This window comes from Artemia franciscana, chromosome 4 (genome assembly GCF_032884065.1).
Source record: "Artemia franciscana chromosome 4, ASM3288406v1, whole genome shotgun sequence".
Taxonomy (NCBI): Eukaryota; Metazoa; Arthropoda; class Branchiopoda; order Anostraca; family Artemiidae; genus Artemia; species Artemia franciscana.
Window position 1 is genome coordinate 33,876,045 of NC_088866.1, and position 23,052 is coordinate 33,899,096.

At 34.7% G+C, this 23,052-nt stretch overlaps 1 protein-coding gene across 1 annotated transcript in view; it reads right to left on the minus strand.

Annotated features, from left to right (window-relative positions):
• LOC136026337 (nuclear pore membrane glycoprotein 210-like) overlaps nucleotides 1-23,052 on the minus strand; it is a gene marked incomplete in the record, with an annotated part of 122,795 nt that overhangs the window by 14,896 nt on the left and 84,847 nt on the right. Inside the window, 6 exon segments of the mRNA XM_065702771.1 lie at nucleotides 3,712-3,979; nucleotides 5,307-5,658; nucleotides 9,519-9,685; nucleotides 14,026-14,286; nucleotides 17,712-17,849; nucleotides 19,513-19,890. Of these exon segments, the coding sequence (XP_065558843.1) occupies nucleotides 3,712-3,979; nucleotides 5,307-5,658; nucleotides 9,519-9,685; nucleotides 14,026-14,286; nucleotides 17,712-17,849; nucleotides 19,513-19,890 (1,564 nt within the window).

Consider the following 23,052-nt stretch of genomic DNA (forward strand, 5'->3'; position numbering starts at 1 on the left):
CTGACATTCTGTTCCAACATTCTGACAGCATTATCGCTTTGAATAGCTAGGTGCCCCCATGCGGCAGGCTTCCATATATGGATCTTCATTGTCACATGTCTCGCATTCTAACTGTTGTGACATTCTATTCTAACTGTTCTGACATTCTGATCTAACATTCTGACAGCATTGTCGCTTTTAACATTGTCACTTCTTTTAGTTTTTTTTTCCTTTATTTATTTATTTTTTTTATTTTTTTTTAGTTTTTTTTTAGTTTTTTTATGATTATATTTCTAGATGTAATTTCAGTATATTTTTAAAATATAATTTTAAAAATTTAATTAAATATAATCTAATTTTCCGATTTATTTTGGACAAATGCATATATTCTTGGGACGAAGAACCTTCGTCCCAATTCTAGAAAATGGATTTCTAAAAGAGAATGGAACAAAGCTGACTGGCCTCTTTATTTTTCTACGCTTGTTAGCCTTCTATCAACGATTAAAGTCCCTTTTAATCTGTTGTGTACAAGCGTTGGGTCCCCACAAGCCAGAATTCAGCTTAATATTTATTATAGCCACATTGTATCGTGCTTAAAGAGGTCTGAAGAAGTAGCTGTTCCCCTATGTCGCTTTAGAGCAAAAACAAGAAGTTCAATTTGGAAGAATGACCCAGAGCTCAAAACAATAAAAAATCGGGCTAAGTTGTGGCTAAAAATTTGGATAGCTTGCGGCCGCCCCTTAAGGGGTAATGTTTTCGATATTAAACAAAGAACAAAGCTTGATTTTAAACGCTATCTTCGAAAAATTAGGTACAATGGTGCTGAATTTCCTAAGTCTCCTAGCCAGTGGAAAAGTGATCAATGTCGCGAAGTTTGATAGATCGCCTACGGCTGACCGAATCCCTAATGTATCATGGATCAATCATTATAGTAACATTTTCGATACAGTGATATATGCGGTTCATTTTCGTTTTGCCAAGCTCTGTTCTAATCTGTTGCCTAACAAAATCATTCAAGGTCATGTACCTCCCGTTAGTGTTGACCGTGTCAAAATAAGTGTAGAGAGACTTAAATCGAAATCTTATGATATAGACGGGATCAGTGCTTTTCACCTCAACACCGATTCGGAGGAATTAGTTTATCACTTGCAGTTACTTTTTCAGATGTGTTTATGCTCTTCTTTAGTCCCTGATTCTTTTTTAGTTGGTAACATTACGTCAATTTTGAAACGCGGTAAGGACCCAACTAGTTGCGCTTCGTATAGGCCTATTACGGTTGCTTGTACTTTAAGTAAAGTATTTGAATATGTTTTGCTCCCTGATCTCCTGTCTAATGTAGATTATATGTCTAATCAGTTTGGCTTTAAGCCGTATATAGGATGCCAACATGCTCATCGTGCTATAGTTTCGCTATTACTTGAAGCGCATAAAAATGGTTTTGAGGTTCATTTTTGTGCACTCGATGTTTCAAAAGCTTTTGATTCAATTTGTCATAGCCAACTTTGGTATTCTTTAATCCAACTTGGTGCAAATGTGTCTATTATATCAACTCTTCGTTTTTGGTATGCTAATTCATATGTTCGACTCAAGTCAGGTGACACCTACGTTGGTAATATCCCCATCCGTTCTGGTCTTAGGCAAGGAGGAGTCTTATCCCCTTATCTTTTTAATGCTTGTCTTTATTCTGTTTTGCCACGTATTAATCCATCATGTTTTTTAGGCCTAACTAATCTTTCGTACATTGCATATGCAGATGATTTACTTTTGATCAGCCGCACTAAATCTAGCCTAATTAAGTCGACCCAGCTTGTTTCTAAGTCTTTTGAGGAAATCGGCCTCAAACTTAATACTGAAAAATGTGAATATTTAGTTTTTAATGCTAAGCATCAAAGCAGTGATCTTGATTGTGGTTATTTTTCAGTTAAGCTCGTTTCTTCGATTCGGTGGCTTGGTATTAATATTTGTTCATCTTTATCGGCTTTTCGATCCTGTGGGCTAAATGATATTAAAAGTAAACTTAAAAAAGGGTACGCGAAAATTGTCCCGAACCGAGGCAGATTTTCACGAAAGGCTTTATCCAGACTTTATTCTACATATTGCGATCATTCTATATTGTTTCTTTCCGGTTTGCGCCCGTTGTTTAATAATCAAGATTTGCAGGGCATAAGAGTTATGTATTTTCGTTATTGTAAATATTTATTGTATCTGCCGCGTTCTTATAGAAATCAGAAGATTATCAGAAAGTTTTGTGCCACTGATATTATTTTCGTTTATAAAAAACTCTATGCTAGATTAGGTGCTGAGGCCTGTCAACGCTTGGGCCCTTACCACCCTTTGATTAGACTGTATTAATTGTATTGTTTGTGTTATTTCGTTTTTCTTTCCTTAATGTTTTTACTCCGCTTAATTTGTCAAAACAAGCGGGTAACAAATAAATTATAATTATTATTATTATTAATAGGTAATAACTTTAAAAAAAAAAACTCTGATACTCTTACAAATATCAGAGTTAGAAAAGGGGCAACACTATTTTCAAAAAATAGAATTCGTGATATGTAGTATGCCTTTTTCTAAATAGATCATCTTATTAATACTAAAAACAAATATAGATTTACAAGGACAAGACGGCTATCTGACCCACGAAGCTTTGCTTGTTGAGGGAGGAAGCTTGATTATCAACATAAAACACTGCTAATCCAGTTCTCTCAATGATGGTCTGATTTCTACTATTTTTACAAACACCAATGAATACTGTTAGGCTAAACCGTAGCGCTTTGCACTTCAATGATGCATAAACAATGGCTTAAAATTGAAATTAGCTCCTTGACTTGATATTTAAAACCCTTATATCTAATACTATACTAAGCTGGGAACGTGTGCAGTAACTTACTTGAAGAGAGAGAGAGAGAGAGAGAGAGAGAGAGAGAGAGAGAGAGAGAGAGAGAGAGAGAGAGAGAGAGAGAGAGAGAGAGAGAGAGAGAGAGAGAGAGAGAGAGAGAGAGAGAGAGAGAGAGAGAGAGAGAGAGAGAGAGAGAGAGAGAGAGAGAGAGAGAGAGAGAGAGAGAGAGAGAGAGAGCTGACATGCACTATTGGAAGAGGCTAATTGAATAGGGAAAGAAGTGACAAAAACAAGAATAAAAAAAGTAAATAAATAGATGCTAAAAAGAGGAGAAAGTATCATAGGAGGAAAAAATTTGGTTTTTAGACAATATGAACAAGTTCACACAAAATAGCTACAGTTTTGCGCAGCATACGTAGTTGAATCAGAAACTAGGCTAATCTTTTCATTTGTCAAATATTAACTCATTTAAAAGAATTTTCCTTAGCTTAGTGCCGTAAAATCAAAATCAGAGCGAGGGAAAGAAATCAAAGGATCGTTCTAAGGGGTATGGGAAAATCTGGTCATAACAGAAAGTGCACTTCTCTGGTAATTCAGGAATCGAACATCAAACATTAATACATTATTTTTGTTACAAATTTTCCAGAGCAGACTCCTTCAACTTGCAGATAATTCAGTATTAGAGAAAAAAGACAAATTTCTCTTTACCGTTCTCTGATAAATACACGTATTCAAAAGCCTTGAAAAACCGAAAGATAACAGGTTAGAAAGTTTATGAACTATCTTTTTTTTTAACTTTTAATTGTTCATATATTACCTTGACTCGCTGATAAATACATGCATTACAACAACCTTGAAAAACCACAAGGATAGCAAGTTAGAAAGTTTATCACCTGTATCAGTATCGAAAGAGCTTTTCACTTTGAAAAAATCATAGGCAGTAAATTCAATAGAGTCAGCAAATGAGAGGTAACAATCAAATGATGTCCGCTGACTAACTGCAAACTCTGATAAAGCCTTTCTATCACATGAATTTATGTCGATTATGTTGGAGTTTCTGGAGACGTTTCGACCTTTGATCACAAGAGGATATGACAGCACTGCTGACGGATCGGAGTTCGTTAGACTTTGAGACTTTGAGGTCTTTGCAAGAAATTTCACCTGAAGTAAAAAAGAATTTTCACGTAAATCTTGGTTAAGAACTGATCGATCATTAAAACTATAGTTTTATTTAAAGATGCAGCAGTTTTATTTGTAAATATAGAAGTTTTATACTTACAGCGATTTTTAGCCAATAACAGAAGAAACGAAAAAGCTTAAAGACTCACTAAGTCACTTTGAGTTTTATCGATTCAATGCCGTATTCATTTATTTCACTACAACAGTATATTTATCTTTTATTTTATTTACAACATTTCTATAGAGTTATAAAATATTTTACATCCTTAAGGGAAATAACAACTTCCTCAGAAGGTTTAAAAAGGGAGGCTTTGAATAGATTGGGATGGAGAAGCGTACGTAGCTGTATTGGCCACCTGCGGATTGGTGCTGCAGTGAGTTGTTAGTAGAGTAGAGAATTAGAATCCCATTGACAATAAGAACTAAAAGTTGAAATTGTTTTTACTATTGCTCCGCAACATAGTCACTATGAAAACAAAACTGAAACGAGAGTGACTTAGCTTCAAAAAACAAACAAACGACATAGTCACTTTAGCTTTATTTTTGGCCATGTTTCAAAACTTCTCTTTTTAAAAGCTCAAATAGCCCACATTTTTCAACTCGTTCGTCGGGTTGGTGGTGAACAAAATTGATATTTAAATTATTAAGGGCTTTTAGAGCTTGCTAAGTTAAAAGCGAAAAAAAGAAAAGTAAAGTATTTGAATCTATATATATATATATATATATATATATATATATATATATATATATATATATATATATATATATATATATATATATATATATATAAATTATTAATTGATAAATGATAATACTAAATGATAAGATATTAAATTGTTCGCTAAATGTATAAATCATCTCTAAATCTAATCTAATAATTGATTTGACTACTACCGTCTGAATTGAATTAATATCTTGCTAATTACTTGAATACAAACAGACAGATTTAACATATAAATTAAAATTTCAGCTTTCTACTGTATACATAAAAAACAAAAACAAACAAAGAAAATATCGCATATCTTGAAGAAACCTCATATACATAACATACATCAAATGGATTTTTTGGAACGATTAATCTATTTATAATTTGCTTCCTTTTTTCCAGTAAAATTATCTTTATCTATACCTTTGATCTAACAATTTATTTGACAGAATTTGTCAGGAATAAATAGATATCTTGCCAATCAATTAAGCACTAAAAGACAAAATCAACATATAAATTATCATCAAACTTTCTTCTTACTATTGTATACGTTAAAAAATGAAAAGAAAGATACCTCATATCCCAAAAGATACACAGACATACCTCAACTGGCTGTTCTGGAATTATTCGTTTACGTGTAGTTTGTTTCCCCACTTCATGAGCAATCTCAATAATCCCTTCCCCAAGAATCAGTGCAATTCCAGATTTTGGTTCGAGTACAACCGGACCTGAACTTTTAAATATACCATCCTTTGCCATTGACGAAAAGCATATAAAGTCTCCGATAGTTAATGTATCTTTTTCAATTTGTAAACCATCTGCTGAGTAGAAGTTTAAATAATTTGCGAAATTTGGGTTTTCAAGGTCGTGATAAAAAACAATTGTTTGTCCTTCTTGAATTGATTTAATAGAAAATTGTTCGTTTTGCAGTGTCTTCATATCAGTCAGGTCAAACCTAGAAATGAAAGAAAAAATTATCGACTGCAACAAGAAGGAAGGAAAGAAGAAAGATTAGATAACTTTTAGAAAACTGACATTGTCAAAACAAATGGATATTTTTGCACTAAGTTGCCACACCTTTTCCGTAAATATGAAAGCCAGGGTTACTACCAGGTGAAAAAAAAATCCCTAGATTTTAGTGATTTTTTGGTCGATTCACTGATTTTTTTTCAATATTCTAGTGATTTATATGCTGATTTAGTAATATTTTTGTTTAGGCAATATAAAAAACGACTAAAAATAGTGATAAATCACTGGGGGTGGCAACCCTGATGAATACTCGATGCTCTCCAGGGGCTAGCGTTTAGGCTACAGGGATCAGTGATCCGTCCCTGGAGTTGTGTTCTTATTTGCTTGTTTCTTTTTCAATAAAATCAATTATAAAAAACAATTTTTTTCAGACAACCTCAAACCCCGAAGTCCTCAGATTTCTTAAAAATTGTAGTCACTCTAATGAACTCAATACACCCAGAATTTTTTGTTTGAGACACTCTACAGTTTCTGAAATGCTTAATACAGCTAGCACTTTGACTCACCGGCTATGCAGGAATCAACGGACTATTGAAGTCAAAGATCTACTTGCTCATCACTCATTCGTTTCTCCCAAGTACTTTTAATAATCTGCTTATTTTTAATATGTCTACCCCATTCTCAGATCGAATCTACTATATCCCAGGTAAGGTAATATACTAATAAAATACTACTTCGACATTCTAAAAGACGAATTTCGGCTGCACAGACACCAAAATGTAAGAAAATTCTACCTTTATGCATAAACGGCCTAACTTATTTTTATTTTTTTTATACCTACATTGGTGTGACATCAGTTGTATTTATATTTGTATTATACATTTATTATAATTATGTTATTAACTGTTAATATTATATATTATTTATTACATAACTTATTATCTTTTAATAAATATTCAAAATATTTATTATTAAAAACACACATAAATAATAAATACTAAACAGTATAATAATACATTTACTATTTTTGAATTATTTGATTATTGTTTATTCACTATTATTTGAATAAAGTTGGCTAATACCAGTCAATCGTCACAACCTGAATTCCACATAATCTCCTTGTTTTCCACAAATTTTTCCATACAAGCTCCTTATTCTTAGAATTATTTCTTATTACACTCCTCCCAAAATGAATTAGTACGTACGAGCCTGTTTTTAAACTTTTTTTTAAGCATAAATTTAACATCTGGTATTAACGACGATTTATTTTAATTGAAGCGCTTGAATCCTCCTTTAAAATAGATTTAGTATAATAATATAAAACTAAATTTTAGTATAAATGTGCCTAAAATTGAAAGTGACAACCCTGTTTCTCTGTTCTATATTAAGCATTTTGTACTTTTTGTAGCTAGCTCCAAGAAAGGCCAAATCCAATCCTTTTAGTCATTGCTTGTTTTTGTATTGAGACAATTGAAATTGCTGATCTTGGACCTTATCCTTCCCCTTCTTCATATCCTATTAATAAAATTTCAAAGCAATAACAAAAAAGTTTTTCCAAACTATATTTTCAACTATAAAAAAGGTATAGAATACAGCAGTGGACCTTATAGTCCCTACCGGCGGTGCTGATATCCGCTTCATGGTTCTTCAACCAGGAAGTGCAATGGGGGTTGGGCAACCATACTGTGCTCTCACACCTTTCCCGTTTGCCTTCTCCGGATTTCTCCAGGTACCTACTTAGAGCTGAGTCGACTATGGCTGAGTTTACAGAGTCAAACCACTGACCTCCGTTCCAAACCAAATATCCAGGGACATCAGGACTGTGTTCAAATGTAAACTTGAAGAAAAGTGAACAAAAAAAGAGAAATAAGCTAAATTTGACTATTTTTCAAGCTGAAAATAAAGAAGTTCCTAAAACAAAAATTTGCCGGGAATAACGGTTTAGGAGGTGACATTATTTTTCAGTTAGTATTGAAGATTTGGCTAGTTGTCTGGCTAGCTCAAGAAAATAGTACCATCTTGTACTCTAAAATTCAGCTTTTGCGATGAGGAATTTGGCAAATTTAACCTGAGCTTTGACAATTATTCTTTACCTCTTCCCCCTCCCCGAAAAATCTCAATAGTCTTGGAAGAGGAAGTAAAATGTTTGTATGAAAAGGTTGAGGAGAAAGAACAGGTTCACAAAAGCAGCTTGATATTAACTTCCGTCAGTACCCTCAAGTCAATTGTGATATTAATCCTGAAAATGTTTCAGCATTTGCTGCGTCTTCTTGAAGACTACTGATAGCTTCAATTACAAACAGACATTGGTGAAAAGACTGTCTTAAATCTTTTCACAGTAATTTTGTTTTTGGCTTTGTAAACCTTCTTAATCTGCCGAGAAAAATGCCAGTCAGCTCTCATTTTCAATCTGCATTTGCGCGCGACAGCGTTGCTATATGGGGTACATATGCCCCATTTGGGCGATTTTTTGTTGTGCCCCAGTTGTGCATTGAGTCCTTGAAAATCAGCACAAAAAATTTCATGGAAAATTGCAATTTTGGGATAATTTCGCTCTAAAATAGAGCTTTCGATGCATTTACCGTCAATGAATAAGCCAGCTTACACTAGACATGTGCTAATACACTAGTGAGAAACTTATTCTGGTCCGAACTTCCCTTTGAAATCGAAGAGTATAACTCGTTTATAGGATTTCTGAAAAAATAAATTACACAACAAATGATAATAAATAAAGTTTGATTGTTAAGGCATGGTGCTTATTTATTCACCATTTTTATTTTATTATTGTTGTTTTACCATTAGTTTTCATGCAAGTATTTCTATCATTTATTTTATATATGTAGGACTTGGCCTGACTATTGTCTGGAATGAAATGACAGTAGTGGGTGCTTTTACTGTAGGAAGGTCATTTTACTAAAGTGAGTTAATATGTTATTGGATGTTGTACATTTTTGTATTTTCCATAACACAGAAACCCGTAGAGCACAGATTTAAGTTGTCAGCGTTATTAAATGATATTATTTATTATAAAAGCTGCTATTATGAACCTTAAATTAAAAACTAAGCAAACATAAATTCTCAGTCTCCTTTTCTTTATCCGATTGTCTCTATTTCAATTATTCTTGGTACTTGTTATCTCTAAACAGAAGGCATATTTGTACAGATAGCGACGAAGCACAAAAATTTATTTTTGTGATTCGTGTAATGTTTTTGTTGATTTAGCGAAAATTAATTAGAATGACTGTCTATACTGAACTATCATATGCCTAGGGCTTTTACAGCAATAAAAATACTAACATTTTTATGCTTTCTATTTATATCCTTCCCTATAGTCTTATGCTCACAACTATCTTTTAACTGATCAATATCCTGGTCAGTCGGTCATGTATGTATGACATGTGCCGATCATGTATGAGAGGTCCTGTGCCACTTCTTCCTTTTTTTTGAGGGGGCGGTGGGGGAACTTAAAACAGCAAAAATAGGCGAATTATTACAAAAAAAATAAAGAAACAAAGCACGGTAAATACAGAAAAAGCGAAACTTAGAAGGGAGAGACCAGTTGAAAAGAACAAGACAAACTAGAATGGAATGATACCCCTTATATTGCAAAATTAAGTTCTTTTGCTTTACTGTGTGACATTAATCATGGGCATACAATGGTGTCAAAAATCATCTGGTATTTTCAAATCTTTACAAGCGAGGGAATAACTGGATCAATGTCGAGCATAGGGACTCATCGACCTTCTCTCCCTCTCCTATGCACAGGCTTGACTGTAATTATGCTAGATCATTATTATCTGCTGAATAAAATAAACTGTTTTGTTGATAAATCAGTTATTGACTTACCGACTTAGCCGAAGTGCTGCTTTCCCTGCACTGGAATCAAATTTTCTTCCGAGAGAATCATAATAGTGTGGTTCAAAGGTCAATACATACCCAGTTGGAACGTTAGATGACTGTATTTCTACGCCTAAAGGTTTTGGCTTCAACATCATGTAAGCAACTGGTAAAATCTGAAAAATAGCAATACATGCCTTCAAGCAGCGAAAAGATCTAGCCCACGTATTTTTCGAAAAAAAGAAAGAAAAAAAAAGAACCAATTTTTCCTTTTTTCTAAAACACTATATCCGTCACTGACTTATCTTTGTTTTATAACGAGAAGGATATATAATACTTTTTACTTGAAAAGGAATTAGTGTTTTACTGCTAGAGCCAGAAGATTCAAGATTTTATTTTTAACACAAAAAATATGAAGAAAAAAACAAATAAAAAATAGAAACGCATTGAGAAATAGAACGACAACTAAATTTAAAATCATTTTGACATCTGTCAGCGCCAGAAAAAAAAGGAATAGAGTGACCCAGCGCTCTGAATTTACAGCACCTTAATAATAAATTGGTTGAAGAATTAAAAACTCGTCATTAAAGATAAGTAATTTATTATATAAATTTAAACTTGTAATTAAAGATAAATAATCTATTCTATAGATTTTCTTTCTTAAAAAGATCGACTATCGATTTTCTTTTATGATTATTTTAGCGTTCGGTTGCGTTGCGGTGAAGCACTTTCTACACAAAGCCGTTTTGTGTGTCAACCACATACCTATGTGTTTCAAGGTACTATTGAAAAGACTTACACACAAAACTATCATAATTAATTCCCACACAAAATAGGAGGCTAATTGGGTGATAAGATCCTACACTAGTGGGGTCAGTATCTACATTTGGGACAAGGACAGCGTGAGCAACTTTCCACGGTTTCGGAGATAATCATAAGGATGTAATCAAATCTTTCTAAACAAGTAGGCGAGTGGGCCGGCAAGTTGAGGGGCACGCCTTTTGAAGACTAGACAGGGGTTCGTGGCAGAAACTTAGGACATGGTGACATCCAACTGATTATGCCTCCTTAATAACTTGCTACTAGTTAGATTTACATTTGCAACCTTCGCATCTATTCGTGGCGAAAAGGGGGGAGGGCAAACTTCAGTGTCATTGAATTCCGATCTTTGCAAATGCCTTTGCAAGAGTCTCTGCTTCTTCCTGGTGAGAATACAGCAGTACCCTTCAAAATAAAGCGATGGAAGAGAAGAAGGCTTAGATGACGACTGAGCTTCCTTGAAAAGCCTACATCACTGCTTCGAAAGAACACCTTTTAGTTTCATTTCGAACTTGCGTTTGTAATTAGTTCTAGCTTGGCGTATGATATTTATAGACTCATTCCGAGCTCTGATAAATGCATCCCGGCCCTCTTCGAAATTAGTTTACGGCTATTTCGTGTGGGTCATTTGTATAACTTCAATTGCATTTGTACAACCGGTATTAAAGCACGAAAGATAGTTCTAATTTCTCGCGGTTTTCTATACGAAAAGCTGAATTTTCTAGTTTATTTAATATCATAAAAAATCGATAAAATGAAACTGGAACAAAACTTCCTCACTTGATATTAGCCTCGTTTGATATTAGCCTTGATGCAAAAACTTCTCTATATTTTCTAGATTTCTAAGAAATAATAATTGAAATGCCACACTCGAGAAATCCCTAAGAGAGTTTGCTGGGTCTTTTTTTTATATAAAATTTTGGATTTTCATTAAGTTTTCTGAAATTTGTATACACAAAGATCGGATTCAGAAGAAAACAGAAACAAGGCTAGCGGTGATCCACCTAATATGTAATGTAAAGAATTTTTTTTTCAAAATTTTGTCATTTGCAGATCTACCAAATGAGGTTGTAAAATTTCAACCAACTTGCTGAGAAGTGAATACAAGTGTCACAGTTTTTATATGGAGGGGAGAAGATGCGTAGTCCATACCAGATTACACTCTTTAAGGGCTGAGGATGAGTCCCAAGAAGATTATCGTTCGAAGATCTGCCAGAAACAATGGTCAGAATTTTGCGAAAATTGGTGATACGTAAGGTTGTAAGCCTAGTTAAGTCCGTCCACATAAGGAAACATGTTATGAAAACAATTTTTACTTTATAATACGCAGAATAATCATAGTTAACACATTTTGCATGGGGGGAACCTTTCGTCTTCACTTCTTTCATCGTTTTACACTTTCTAAAAAATTTTTGAAAAAATAAGCATTTTCAAGTTTTTGAAAATCATGGTAAAACAGCTGCCATCTACAAAGTCGTTTTATAGGGCAATCGGTCCTGGCCGTTTCTGTGAATTGTCAAGTTTCTGGCCGTTTTTTGTTTAAACGCCACTACGTTTTGTATAGTAGCATCTATAAATAATTTTCCAGATCCTATTTCCGTCAGTGCGAATTTGAACATTTCAAAAATACTTATTCAATGCTTGTTTTTTTTATTCTATAGAAAGTGTAAAACGATGAAAGAAGATAATTATTCTCTCCAAGCTACATGTGTTCACTACGATTATTCTGCATTTTATGAAGTAAGAATTATTTTCTTAGCATGTTTCCATGTGTGGAGACACTTTTCTAGGCTTATTCCGAAGTAAGAGCTAACATCATAGTAATACCTTCGGGACGTCGGACTTGACCCAGCTTTGATGAGACGTGGATCCCTAAATTCTATCATCATGGCATCTAGTATAGGGTAGCTGGTTTTTTTTTGGGATCCAGGCCACATCCATTCTGAAATCTGTGAGGGTCGAGGTAGTCTCTCAGTTCCTGTTATCCATATATTTGTCAGAATGAATTGTTATACCTCAATCAAACTTTATGGAGAATAAAAATAACTTTCCTAGAGGGCATTTGGAAGCACAAACTGGTTTCCAACTGCACTCCAAGAGTGGGGATTCCTAAATCTACGTAACGAGGTTTCAAACGAACTACCATAGGATTGCAAACAAACTACCAAGGTAAGGAAAGGGTAGTGTTCTAGTTATTTCTTTAGGGGAACCTAGCCTGATTCCATTTTTTGGAGAGAGACCCCCTTTTTTATCATCAGGATATCTGCCAGAAAGAACTATCGGATCAGAACCGAAATTTGTGCGAAGAAAGGATTTGAAAAAGGAGAAAAAAAAGGGTAAAGAATACGGTATTGGATTTTACAATCCCTACCGGCAGTGCTGATCTCCGTTTCATGGGCCTTCAGCCATGAAGTGCAATTGAGGGGGGACCAGACAACCTGTTCTTTCACACATCCTCCCTGTTTACCTTCCTCAGAAAGGGTTCCCAAATCATTTTCACCATGATATCCACCAAAATAGGTTGTCACATTGTTATTAAATTCGGTTGAAGATAATAGCTAGTATTCGGGACTTGTGCTATTTAAGAATCCAGATTCAATACGGTCATCAGCTTGTCAGATTGTATCACGACTTGGCGGATATTGAAAGCTAATTCTCACATTGTACCTTTTAGGGACCAGGACCTGGTTCAACATGTATTTGGCGTCAATGTGTCAACGTATTAGCCAATTTTCGAAATATTTTTTCAGCAACTGAAAGTATTTCCTCAAGTTTGCTTCCTATTTGCTTTTCCTTGGGTTTTGTAGCCAGTATAGTCCTAAAACTCATTAATAAAATTAAACATCCTTCTTTACGCCTTAAGCTTTACACTAATTCAACCAATCACCGAATATCCTTTGTCCAAAAAGAATAAATGGGATATCTACTCATATATAAACTAAAAAGAAAAATCGAGCAACTCAATCCCACATCCAAACAAAGTTTGCAAAGGATGCCTAATTGCTTAAATATGCATTTATTATATGTTTAAATTCTAGTTTTCTATGCCTTTCTTTTTTCTATGGTTTTGGCGATTATAAAAGAATTTACAAATTGCTTTAAAAGTGGATTTTCTACTATAGTAAGTAGAAAATAATACTAATCAACAATGACTTTAAAGACAGCTTACCTAAAGATTTAAATTTAGATTTTTTTTTTTTTCAAAATTGTGGGGCCTTTGGAATTGGAGAAATAAGGCTGAAGGTAATTGGATAAGTTTAACCGTTTAAGAGTACAGAACTTCTTTTATTCTAAATTGAACGGAAATTGAATTTTCGTCGCACCAAAAGATTCTGTGCCATGATTATGATGATTATTATATTTTTTACCTAAAAAATTCTGCAAAGAAAACTGAAAAATTATTTCATAAACGGTTTAAATGCTAGAGACAATGTAACAATATTTTTGAATTTGGCATAAGAACACTGAAAAAAATATCCCCCCTAACCATTTTTAAGAATAAAACACCCCAAATCCACCTAATTTTATAACACAAAAGTTGTGGGCGAGGAAAAAAGTTGAAATTTATAAATCAGCCTATAAAATCTGATAAGCAGCAGCCTGTTCTCCAAAGTCAGTACACAAACTTTAGATTTTATTAAAAAAAGGAAGAGAAAATAAAAAAAAAGTAAAAAAAGGAATTAAAGGGAAAAATTACCTCAACAAATACTGTAGTCTTTTGAATGATATCAGACCCTTCGATGGAGGTAATCAGTACAGTACCATATCCAATGCTGCTTCCTGCCCTCACCAGACCAGTGTTGTCAACAGTGATATTGCCAAGTGCTTTGAACTCAACAGGAACATACATTTTTCGGTTAGCAAGTAAGTTGACTTTGGAATTCATACTCATAAGTATTGTTCTGCTCGGGATGAATTCGTTGGCTTGCTTCAGAGAAAGAGCAAGTCGGGGAATAACCTGAAATTCAATACAGGACAAATTTTTAGTTTATAGGCTTTTATTAGCTAGGAAAGTTGTTACGAGTAGTGGAGTAAGCTTAAAAAAATCATATACATCCTAAATTAAGGAAATATCGTTTAAGCACTCCCCCCCCTCTCTTCCAGGTGATTGTATTTACATGAAATAAAAAATTCTTTGCATAGATGGATGAAATTTTCAGAATTGGATGTACCACCCCAGCTAAGGCCCGGGAAAATGCTGTTAAGTCTTGGTTTTTCCTACTTGTAAGGCTTGAACTGACCTTTGAAAATAGGCATTAAAATGCGAAATAAAGTTCAAGTTTAGCTAAGAATCGACACAAGAACCTCAAAATGTAAATACCAAGACATGTCGAGAGAGGCATATTCTAAGCTAAAACTTGTTCTTCTTTCATTCTTCAGATTTAAATAGTCATACACTTTTTCCTTTTTGTAAAAGGTCAAATGTACATAAAAGGTAAATAAAACATATAAGAAACAAGAGCTAAGAGCTCATATGGCACTTGTGACGAGGCAAGAAGAGTTAAGAGCCAAGAGCTCATATGGTATGAGCTCTAACAAAATTCTAAGAATCAATAGATTGATTTAAAAGGAAAATCAGAGGCTTAATGCCGGTCAGGATTTAAAATAAGAGCTCTGAGTCACGATGTCCTTCTAAATATCAAAGTTCATTAAGATCCGATCACCCACTCTTAAGTTATAAATACCTAATTTTTCTAATTTTTCCTCTCCCTTTAGCCCCCCCCCCAGATGGTCGAATCTGGGAAAACGACTTTATCAAGTCAATTTGTGCAGCTCCCTGACACGCCTACCAATTTTCATCGTCCTAGCACGTCCAGAAGCACCAAACTTGCCAAACCACTCAACCCCTCCCCCCAACTCCCCCAAAGAGAGCGAATCCAGTACGGTTACGTCAATCACGTATCAAGGACATTTGCTTATTCTATCCACCAAGCTTCACCCCGATTCCTCCACTCCGAGCGTTTTCCAAGATTTCTCCCTCCAACTCCCCCTAATGTCAAAAGATCTGGTCGGGATTTGAAATAAGAGCTCTGAGACACGAATTCCTTATAAATATCAAATTTTATTAAGATCCGATCACCTATTCGTAAGATAAAAATACCCCAATTTTCACGTTTTCCAAGAATTCCGGTTTCCCCCTCCAACTCCCCCCAATGTCACAGGATCTGGTCAGAATTTAAAGTTAGAGCTTTAAAGCACAAGACCCTTCTAAATATCAAATTTCATTAAGATCTGGTCACCCTTTCGTAAGTTACAAATACCTCAATTTTCAAAATTACCCCCCCCCCCAACTCCACCAAAGAGAGCAGATCCGGTTCGGTTAAGTCAGTCACGTATCTTAGACAAGTTTTTATTCTTCCCATCCAGTTTCATCCTTATCTCTCCGCTTTAAGTATTTTCTAAGATTTCCAGTCCCCCCAACTGCCCCCCCCCCCCGATGACCCTGGATCCGGTTGAGATTTAAAATAAGAGATCTGAGTTACGAGCTCCTTCTAAATATGAAGTTTCATGAAGATCCAATCACTCTTTCGTAAGTTAAAAATAGGTCATTTTTTCTAATATTTCAGAATTAACCCTCCCCCCAATAGAGCGGATCCGTTCCAATTATGTAAATCACGTATCTAAGACTTCTGCTTATTTTTCCCACCAAGTTTCATCTCGATCCTTCTAATCTAAGCGTTTTCCGTGATTTTAAGTTCCCCCACCCTAAACTCCCCCCAATGTCACCAGATCCGGTCGGGATTTAAAGTAAGCGCTTTGAGACACGATATCCTTCTAAATATCAAATTTCATTGAGATCCGATCACCCGTTCGAAAGTTAAAAATACCTCATTTTTTCTAATTTTTCAGAATTACCTCCCCCCAACTACCCCAAAGAGATCGGATCCATTCCAGTTATGTCAATCATGTATCTAGGACTTGTGCTTATTTTTCCCACCAACTTTCATCCCGATCCCTCCACTCTAAGTGTTTTCCAAGATTTTAGGTTTCCACCTCCCAACCTCCCTCCCCCAATATTACCAGATCCGGTCAGGATTTAAAATAACAGCTCTGAGACACGATATCCTTCCAAACATTAAAATTCATTAAGATCTGATCAACCGTTCGTAAGTTAAAAATACTTCAATTTCTCTATTTTTCGAATTAACGGGCACCCACTCCCCCCATATGGTCAAATCGGAAAAGCAACTAGTTCTAATTTAATCTGGTCCGGTCCCTGATACGCCTGCCAAATTTCATCGTCCTAGCTTACCTGGAAGTGCCTAAAGTAGGAAAACCGGGACCGACAGACAGACCGACAGAATTTGCGATTGCTGTATGTCACTTGGTTAATACCAAGTTTCATAAAAATTAATATTTTGAAGCCGTATTAAGTTCCTTAGAGCAGCCTCTTTATGGCCTTTCAATCAAGGTAACCACTGAAAAAAAGAAGTTAAAATCAAGTTGGTGCTTAACTAATTAATACTTCCTCTCAAATTCTCACACACGAGTCAACTAGCTACACGGAGTCTATACTAGGGCCTACAACTATCCAGAAGTAAGTCGTCCTTCCTAAATTTCAGTAGCATTGACCGCTCGGAGATTCATTTTATGGAGGAAACCCATAGCCATTGGAATTGATTTGTATTATGGGTTGCATTCTTAGATGCCTACACTGAGAGAAGCTAAACACCATTTTTGAAATATTTACACATGGTGTTTTGCCAGTGGACTTTCTACCATAGTCTTCTCCACTTGAGATCAAGTACAAGACATAAATCAAGCATGAAGTGAGTATTAAGTCACACGTTTCACAAGAAAGGGGGGGAGGGAGTAAAGAAACATAGGTATAGCTAAATGAGTCTTCCTAAAGGGCAAACACCTAGTAAATTTCAACCCAACACAAAAAAAAATGTTCAACTATTGAATGTATTTTAAGTCCTCTATCACCTTATGGTCCAGGTTGGTGAGCCTAGAATGATAGACTTGTACTTTAAAGGTAGTTCATTTTACAGCTCACTGTTGAAACGAGCGCCATTTTTGAAAAATAGTGTTGTAGTTTCGAAATGAAGGGAGATGAATACAAGGACCGTAAGATAAAACATAACAGCCTTAGCATCAAACGTAACATAAAAGTCTTACGGTTGCAATTTCAGTAAAAGTGATAAACATGAGCGCAGGGAATATTAATATTCTTAGAATTATTACGCTATACCAACATATTATTTTACAAAAGAAATACTTAAATCCCTTCTATGATATCTACGAGCATTAAGCATTTGACGGTCATCATACTTAGCACCGGGTTTACGCCCCTCGTACCCAAAGCACAAAATTAGGGTTCAAAAAAGCCTCGGTTTCAATTAAACACACTGATTCAAACACGTTTTATAAGCAACTTACCTCTATTTGGATTTCATTTTCGTAAACTGTAGAGGTACCACTTAAAATGACTTTTACACGTAGGCGAAGTACACCTGCCTTTTCAGCTACGACAACAACACTAAAATCCTTCTCAGAAGGGCGTTCGCTCATACCAGCCTGAAATACAATTAAATATAATATAAATAGATACAAGAACAACATAGGTTCCTTTTTCCTAAAAACCTTAGATTCTCTTTTCAATTCACCTAGAAATAATTAAGAAATTATTGATAATATGAAAGTTTTAGCATTAGAATTACTGTTATTGTATTTTTGATGTCAAAATTTTTTTATTTGTGCAAGCAGCATGTTGTTAACAACTATGTATTAACTAAAAAAAAAAAAAAAAAAAATACCAGATAATACAGAAAAAGCCCTGGAATGAGCGAATAAGTAAAAGCCACCTTGAATTTATAAAAATCTGTAGAATCCATAAACTTAGATACGATCATATCAAATGGTAATACTGTGGTTATGGGAGATAATCATAAAAACCGTAATAAGTATAAAGTATTTCACATTAGGAGGGGAATGTAGGACTCAGTTGCACTGTTGTCCCCCTCTAAATAGAACAAAAAATACCTAATTTAAGAAGGCATAAATGACGTCAAAGTTTCGAAAAGTTTTCAACTTGAAAAAGTCTGGATTAGTTGTCGGATAAGTTACACCTGCTAGTTCTGAAAAGTGCAGGAAAAGCAAGGAGAAGTGACATCATATGTATTAAAAAAATTCAAATCATTTAAAAATGAAAAAAAAAGTAAAATTCAAGGCAGAGACCAAAAAGGGTCAAAAATATATTATCAAATTATTATTATTCATGTCTCGGCATATTTATTGTAATCTACTCTCAGTTCATGCACAATCTCTACCCAATTTCTTTCTGCCGTCAAGTTCTTTTTTTTCAACTCGTCTTGCAACGTAACCATTGTGAACAATTCCCAAGAAAACAACCGACTGACCTTTATGGACGAACTTGGACAGTTGGATAAAATTCAAATTTCAGTCTATGATCCGCTTCGGCAACTTCTCACTTTCGAGTTCTCAATATGGCACATTACTATCACCTGCTATGTCACCCCGTGCGAACACTCACTTGAAAAATAAACTGGTGCCAGTTGCATGGATTAAGAACAGATCCATTTCGTAAGAAATTTTTATTGCCAAAGACTGTTCTTATCGGCCAACCATCTAAAGCGATACAAAAAGCAGGTCATCCCCGAATGGAGTGGGAGGATTTAATAAGGAAAGATTTAAGGGAAATGGGAATTTCATCGGAGGGTGTAAAGAGAAACGCTTTGACAAATTGGGGTGGAAGAAGAGTGTATGTAGCTGTGTTGGCCTCAGACGACTTGGAGCTTTGATGAGCTGTTATTAGTAGTAGTTTTTCTGAAGTGTTTCAGACATAAGTTAAAACAAAATTTTCTAGCGTGTATTTATTTCTAGTGGGAAATGAGTCGTCCTAGCCGAGTGGATGGTATACTGAGCTAACTATCCCATGTCCCATGGGACCAGGATTCGAGTCTTAGTATAGCCAGTCTCGAGTCCAGGGGGGGGGGAGGATCAGTGATATGACTCGGCAGGCGTAGTCACTAGGGGCGGGAGTAACGGGCCGTTGATGCCTCATCCCAGACTCGGTTGGGTCCACCACACCGCAAGATTACGATTCTAATGAATAATATTAAAAAAACACCATCTAACACATTTTACTTATGGGTCTACGACAGCTAATTTCATTAAATGATTCTGAAAATGAAAAAAGAAAAACAACCAAGAAGGTTACCTCATAAAAGCAATTCTTCACAACGGCATAGCCAGAACCATGTACAGACCACTTGAAGGACAACTGGTTATAAACCGACCCAAACGCAAAGGGAGTATGCTTCCCATCATGTCCCCAGGCTGTCAATGGAAGTTCTCCACCTTCAATAATTCTATAAGACGGCGATCGGATTTCCACTCCGTTAAAGGGTATGACGTATAGATCGATAGTGTCTTTACTATAGACGTAACCATGTGGACCAAGAGATTTGGCGGTGATTCGTGTATGACCAAGACTGGATGCCAATATCACACCAGCTTGACTCACAGACGAAATGGTTTGGTCTTCAACTATGTAGACAAGGTTTGGGTCTGGTGTAGGGCCGTCAACTGCTTTTAACTAAAATGAAGAAAAAACAATATAACTAGTGATGTTAGAAATTATTTATATGGCGAATAAACGACTTGTTCTATATCTGTTCTGTTGTTCAATAAAAACCCAACAGAAAATATATCCTTATCTACCTATTCTTGTAGATGCTTGTTATACATGTATGCTTGTTATAGGTAAGGCAAGAAACATGGACAACGAAATGTAGAGTCTGCCTAAGGCGTGAGGCTAATGTTTAAATACATTTAATGTATATGAGAAACCAATAGTGTCACACAAAGTATTTTTACTTCCATCACTACTTTTGCATCACTACTTTTCAAGAAAAATGCTGGACTATTTGTATATTACCTAAGTAAAACTCAAGCGAGTACTTATTGAAGTTGGAAAAATTTTATGAAGTACACAAAATCGCAGAAGTAATATATTAGTAAATTAGCTTTCAGTTACAAAAATGAAAAGTCAGTTTTTAAATAAAAGATTTTTCCTCTGTAGTCATTTCTACCTTCAGGGGGCACACGTTAGATGCTGATGTTAATAATGATGTTGACCTAAGTCCCACCCATCCTTGAACAGCAGTGGATATAGTCGGCCTCTGCTAGGGACAGAGAGGAGCGGCTTACCGCTGTCCTGAGTCCAGCCAGGAAACCCCTTCATTGCCTATATTAACGTTTAGTACTTGAAATTTACCAAATCTAAACAATTTCCGACTAATACAAAGTTAATCCTAATTTTCTGCAAGTATTTTTGTTAATTTTAGAGTTAAATATTCCTTTTTATATTTCAAGCATATTTTTCAGAATGAAATTTTCAGACAGCATTTCAACCTAATAATTTCTAAGTTTATACAAAGACAACCTGTACAATCTCCCGCGAAGACCAATTCTTATGAAATTTCAGAGAAAAACCCACAAATGAAAAAAAAAGGCTCCAAAATGATATTTAGAACCGCGCTAAGAAACGTCATTAGTTAAGTTGCTTGTGACACGACAATTTTTTGTGCCCATTTAATTTTAAATGAACTCTAAAAATGGCAAAAGTAGTTAGTTTAAAACAAACTTAGAATTCTTAGTCTAAAATTTCATCTAGATGTAACCAGTGACAAACATTTCGGAGTATTAAAACAAAGACACTACGGACAAACGGAAAGGGTCAAAGCATACAAGTCTCCTTTAATATTTAAGAGACTTTTCAAGTTCATTTTTGAATGTGGGAATCAATTCCGACGTTGCAAAAAATAACAAATGGAGTTAGCTTGAAGCATTTTGGTTTACGCAAATAAAGCGAAAATACCTACTCCTAAAAATATTATTAAAAATTCACTTCAAAACTCTGCCATTTTATTTCATAGAACATAATGTTTTTATTCACAACAATACCTTTAAGCTAACATAAGCATGTCAATATTGAAAAAATGGACGCGATAAAAACAAGACTCAAAATAAAGTTTGTATTTTTTGGTTTAAAAAAAAATAAGTTTTACATTAAAACTAAGTAAAGTTTGCATTTGGCTATTTTTTTTCTTTTTTTTTACGGCAAAAATGCAAATCCAGAATAACAAGTAGTCAATTATTTCAAAGCCACGAGATAAAAAGAAAACATTTAGCAATAAAATCAGTGAATAAAATAAAGAATTCCTTTCCTTCGTATAGTAAAACTGGAATGATACCACTCAAAATATTCACCTCTATTATTTGGATGAAATATCAGCGGTCGTTGTACCAGCACGTGATTGAACACTTGCTCTTCATTGCTTAATTTATGATAAATAAAAGCTGAACATTGGACATATAATTTTTTTTTCTTTTCTTTATACTTTGTTTTTGTATAGAGTTTGCGTTTAAACGCTTTTACTCATGTAGTTTTTTTAGGCTAGGTAAGTTTGTTTTATTTCTTTTTTCCTTTTTTTTTCCGTTGACAAAGGCTTTCGAAACTGAACCTGAAATATTTTGACTTTTATTATTATTAGTGAAAAAAGTTTTTTCGTCGTGCTCATCCATTGTCATTTCGAAAAATTATACCCTTTTTTATACATTTTAATTTTGTTTTAATTGTATATCTATAGCATTACAGATAATAGGTTATGGAGTAGGGTTGCGGTGTTGACAAGACCTACAACCATAATGCTGTATAAGGACTACAACATGGCTGATTAAAATAGTATGCTCCTTCTCAACACCGTGTTCTTTACACTAAAGTTTTTTAGTACTTTAAAACAAGCTTCTTATTATTCTAATTCAGCGAAACCTTGTGTTCAAGACTCGTTCTAAAGGAATTGGGACAAAATTCAAAATTTAGCGTTAAGAGCGAGGTGTTGAGGAGGAGCAAACCTCCTCATTTACGTAATAATTTCTGTTCGTTGTAAGTTTTAATTTTGCTCCTTGCTCTTAGTTGAAAAAATTTGTTTTTTATACATTTCATTTCTGATCGTTTTTTAAAATAATGCCTCGAAATATGGCTCCACCTCTACAGTAAAATACCTCCTCCCCACGGATATATTTTCTAGGCAATTCAATCCTGGTGAAATTTTACCTCAGAAAATTACACTTAATATCTCCACTTGTAAAATTGAGTCGGCATAAGAAATAAGAAGAATTTAGTATGGAAGTTCTGGTAAATTCCTCTTAAAAGATCATTCACCAAATAGTATAGACAATCTCGTCTCTGCACGTCCCCAGCACTTCATTGAGAGATAAATATCTCCATCTAGGGGTACTAAGCAAAATAATAAAGTAATTATAAGAACTAATCAAAACATTATTTGTATCAGTCCTTAGTTCAGCATTAGTTGTATCAGTTTCTTTGTTTTTATTTTACACTAGGATGAGGACAGAAAAGCCAATTTTGCCAGAAGCGCTTAAAACCACGAAAAGTTTGGCACTTTGGGGATAAAAATGCAGAGCATAGAAAGCAAATAGACGATTCACTTTCGTTTATTTCCTGAAGCTACAATTAAGGTCACCTTTGCAGCTAATCTTAGACGTTCTAGTATTCGTGCTCAACAACTATAGCCTGAGTACAAACATACTAGAAACGTGGTGTTTAGTCTTTTTAACATAGAAACAAGATCTTGTAGTTTGGTGACAAAGGAAAATACTTAACGTTTTGATAAAAGTCCAGCTAGAATCAGTAAATTAGAGGAACCAAAGCAAGAAAGAGAGAAAAAATATT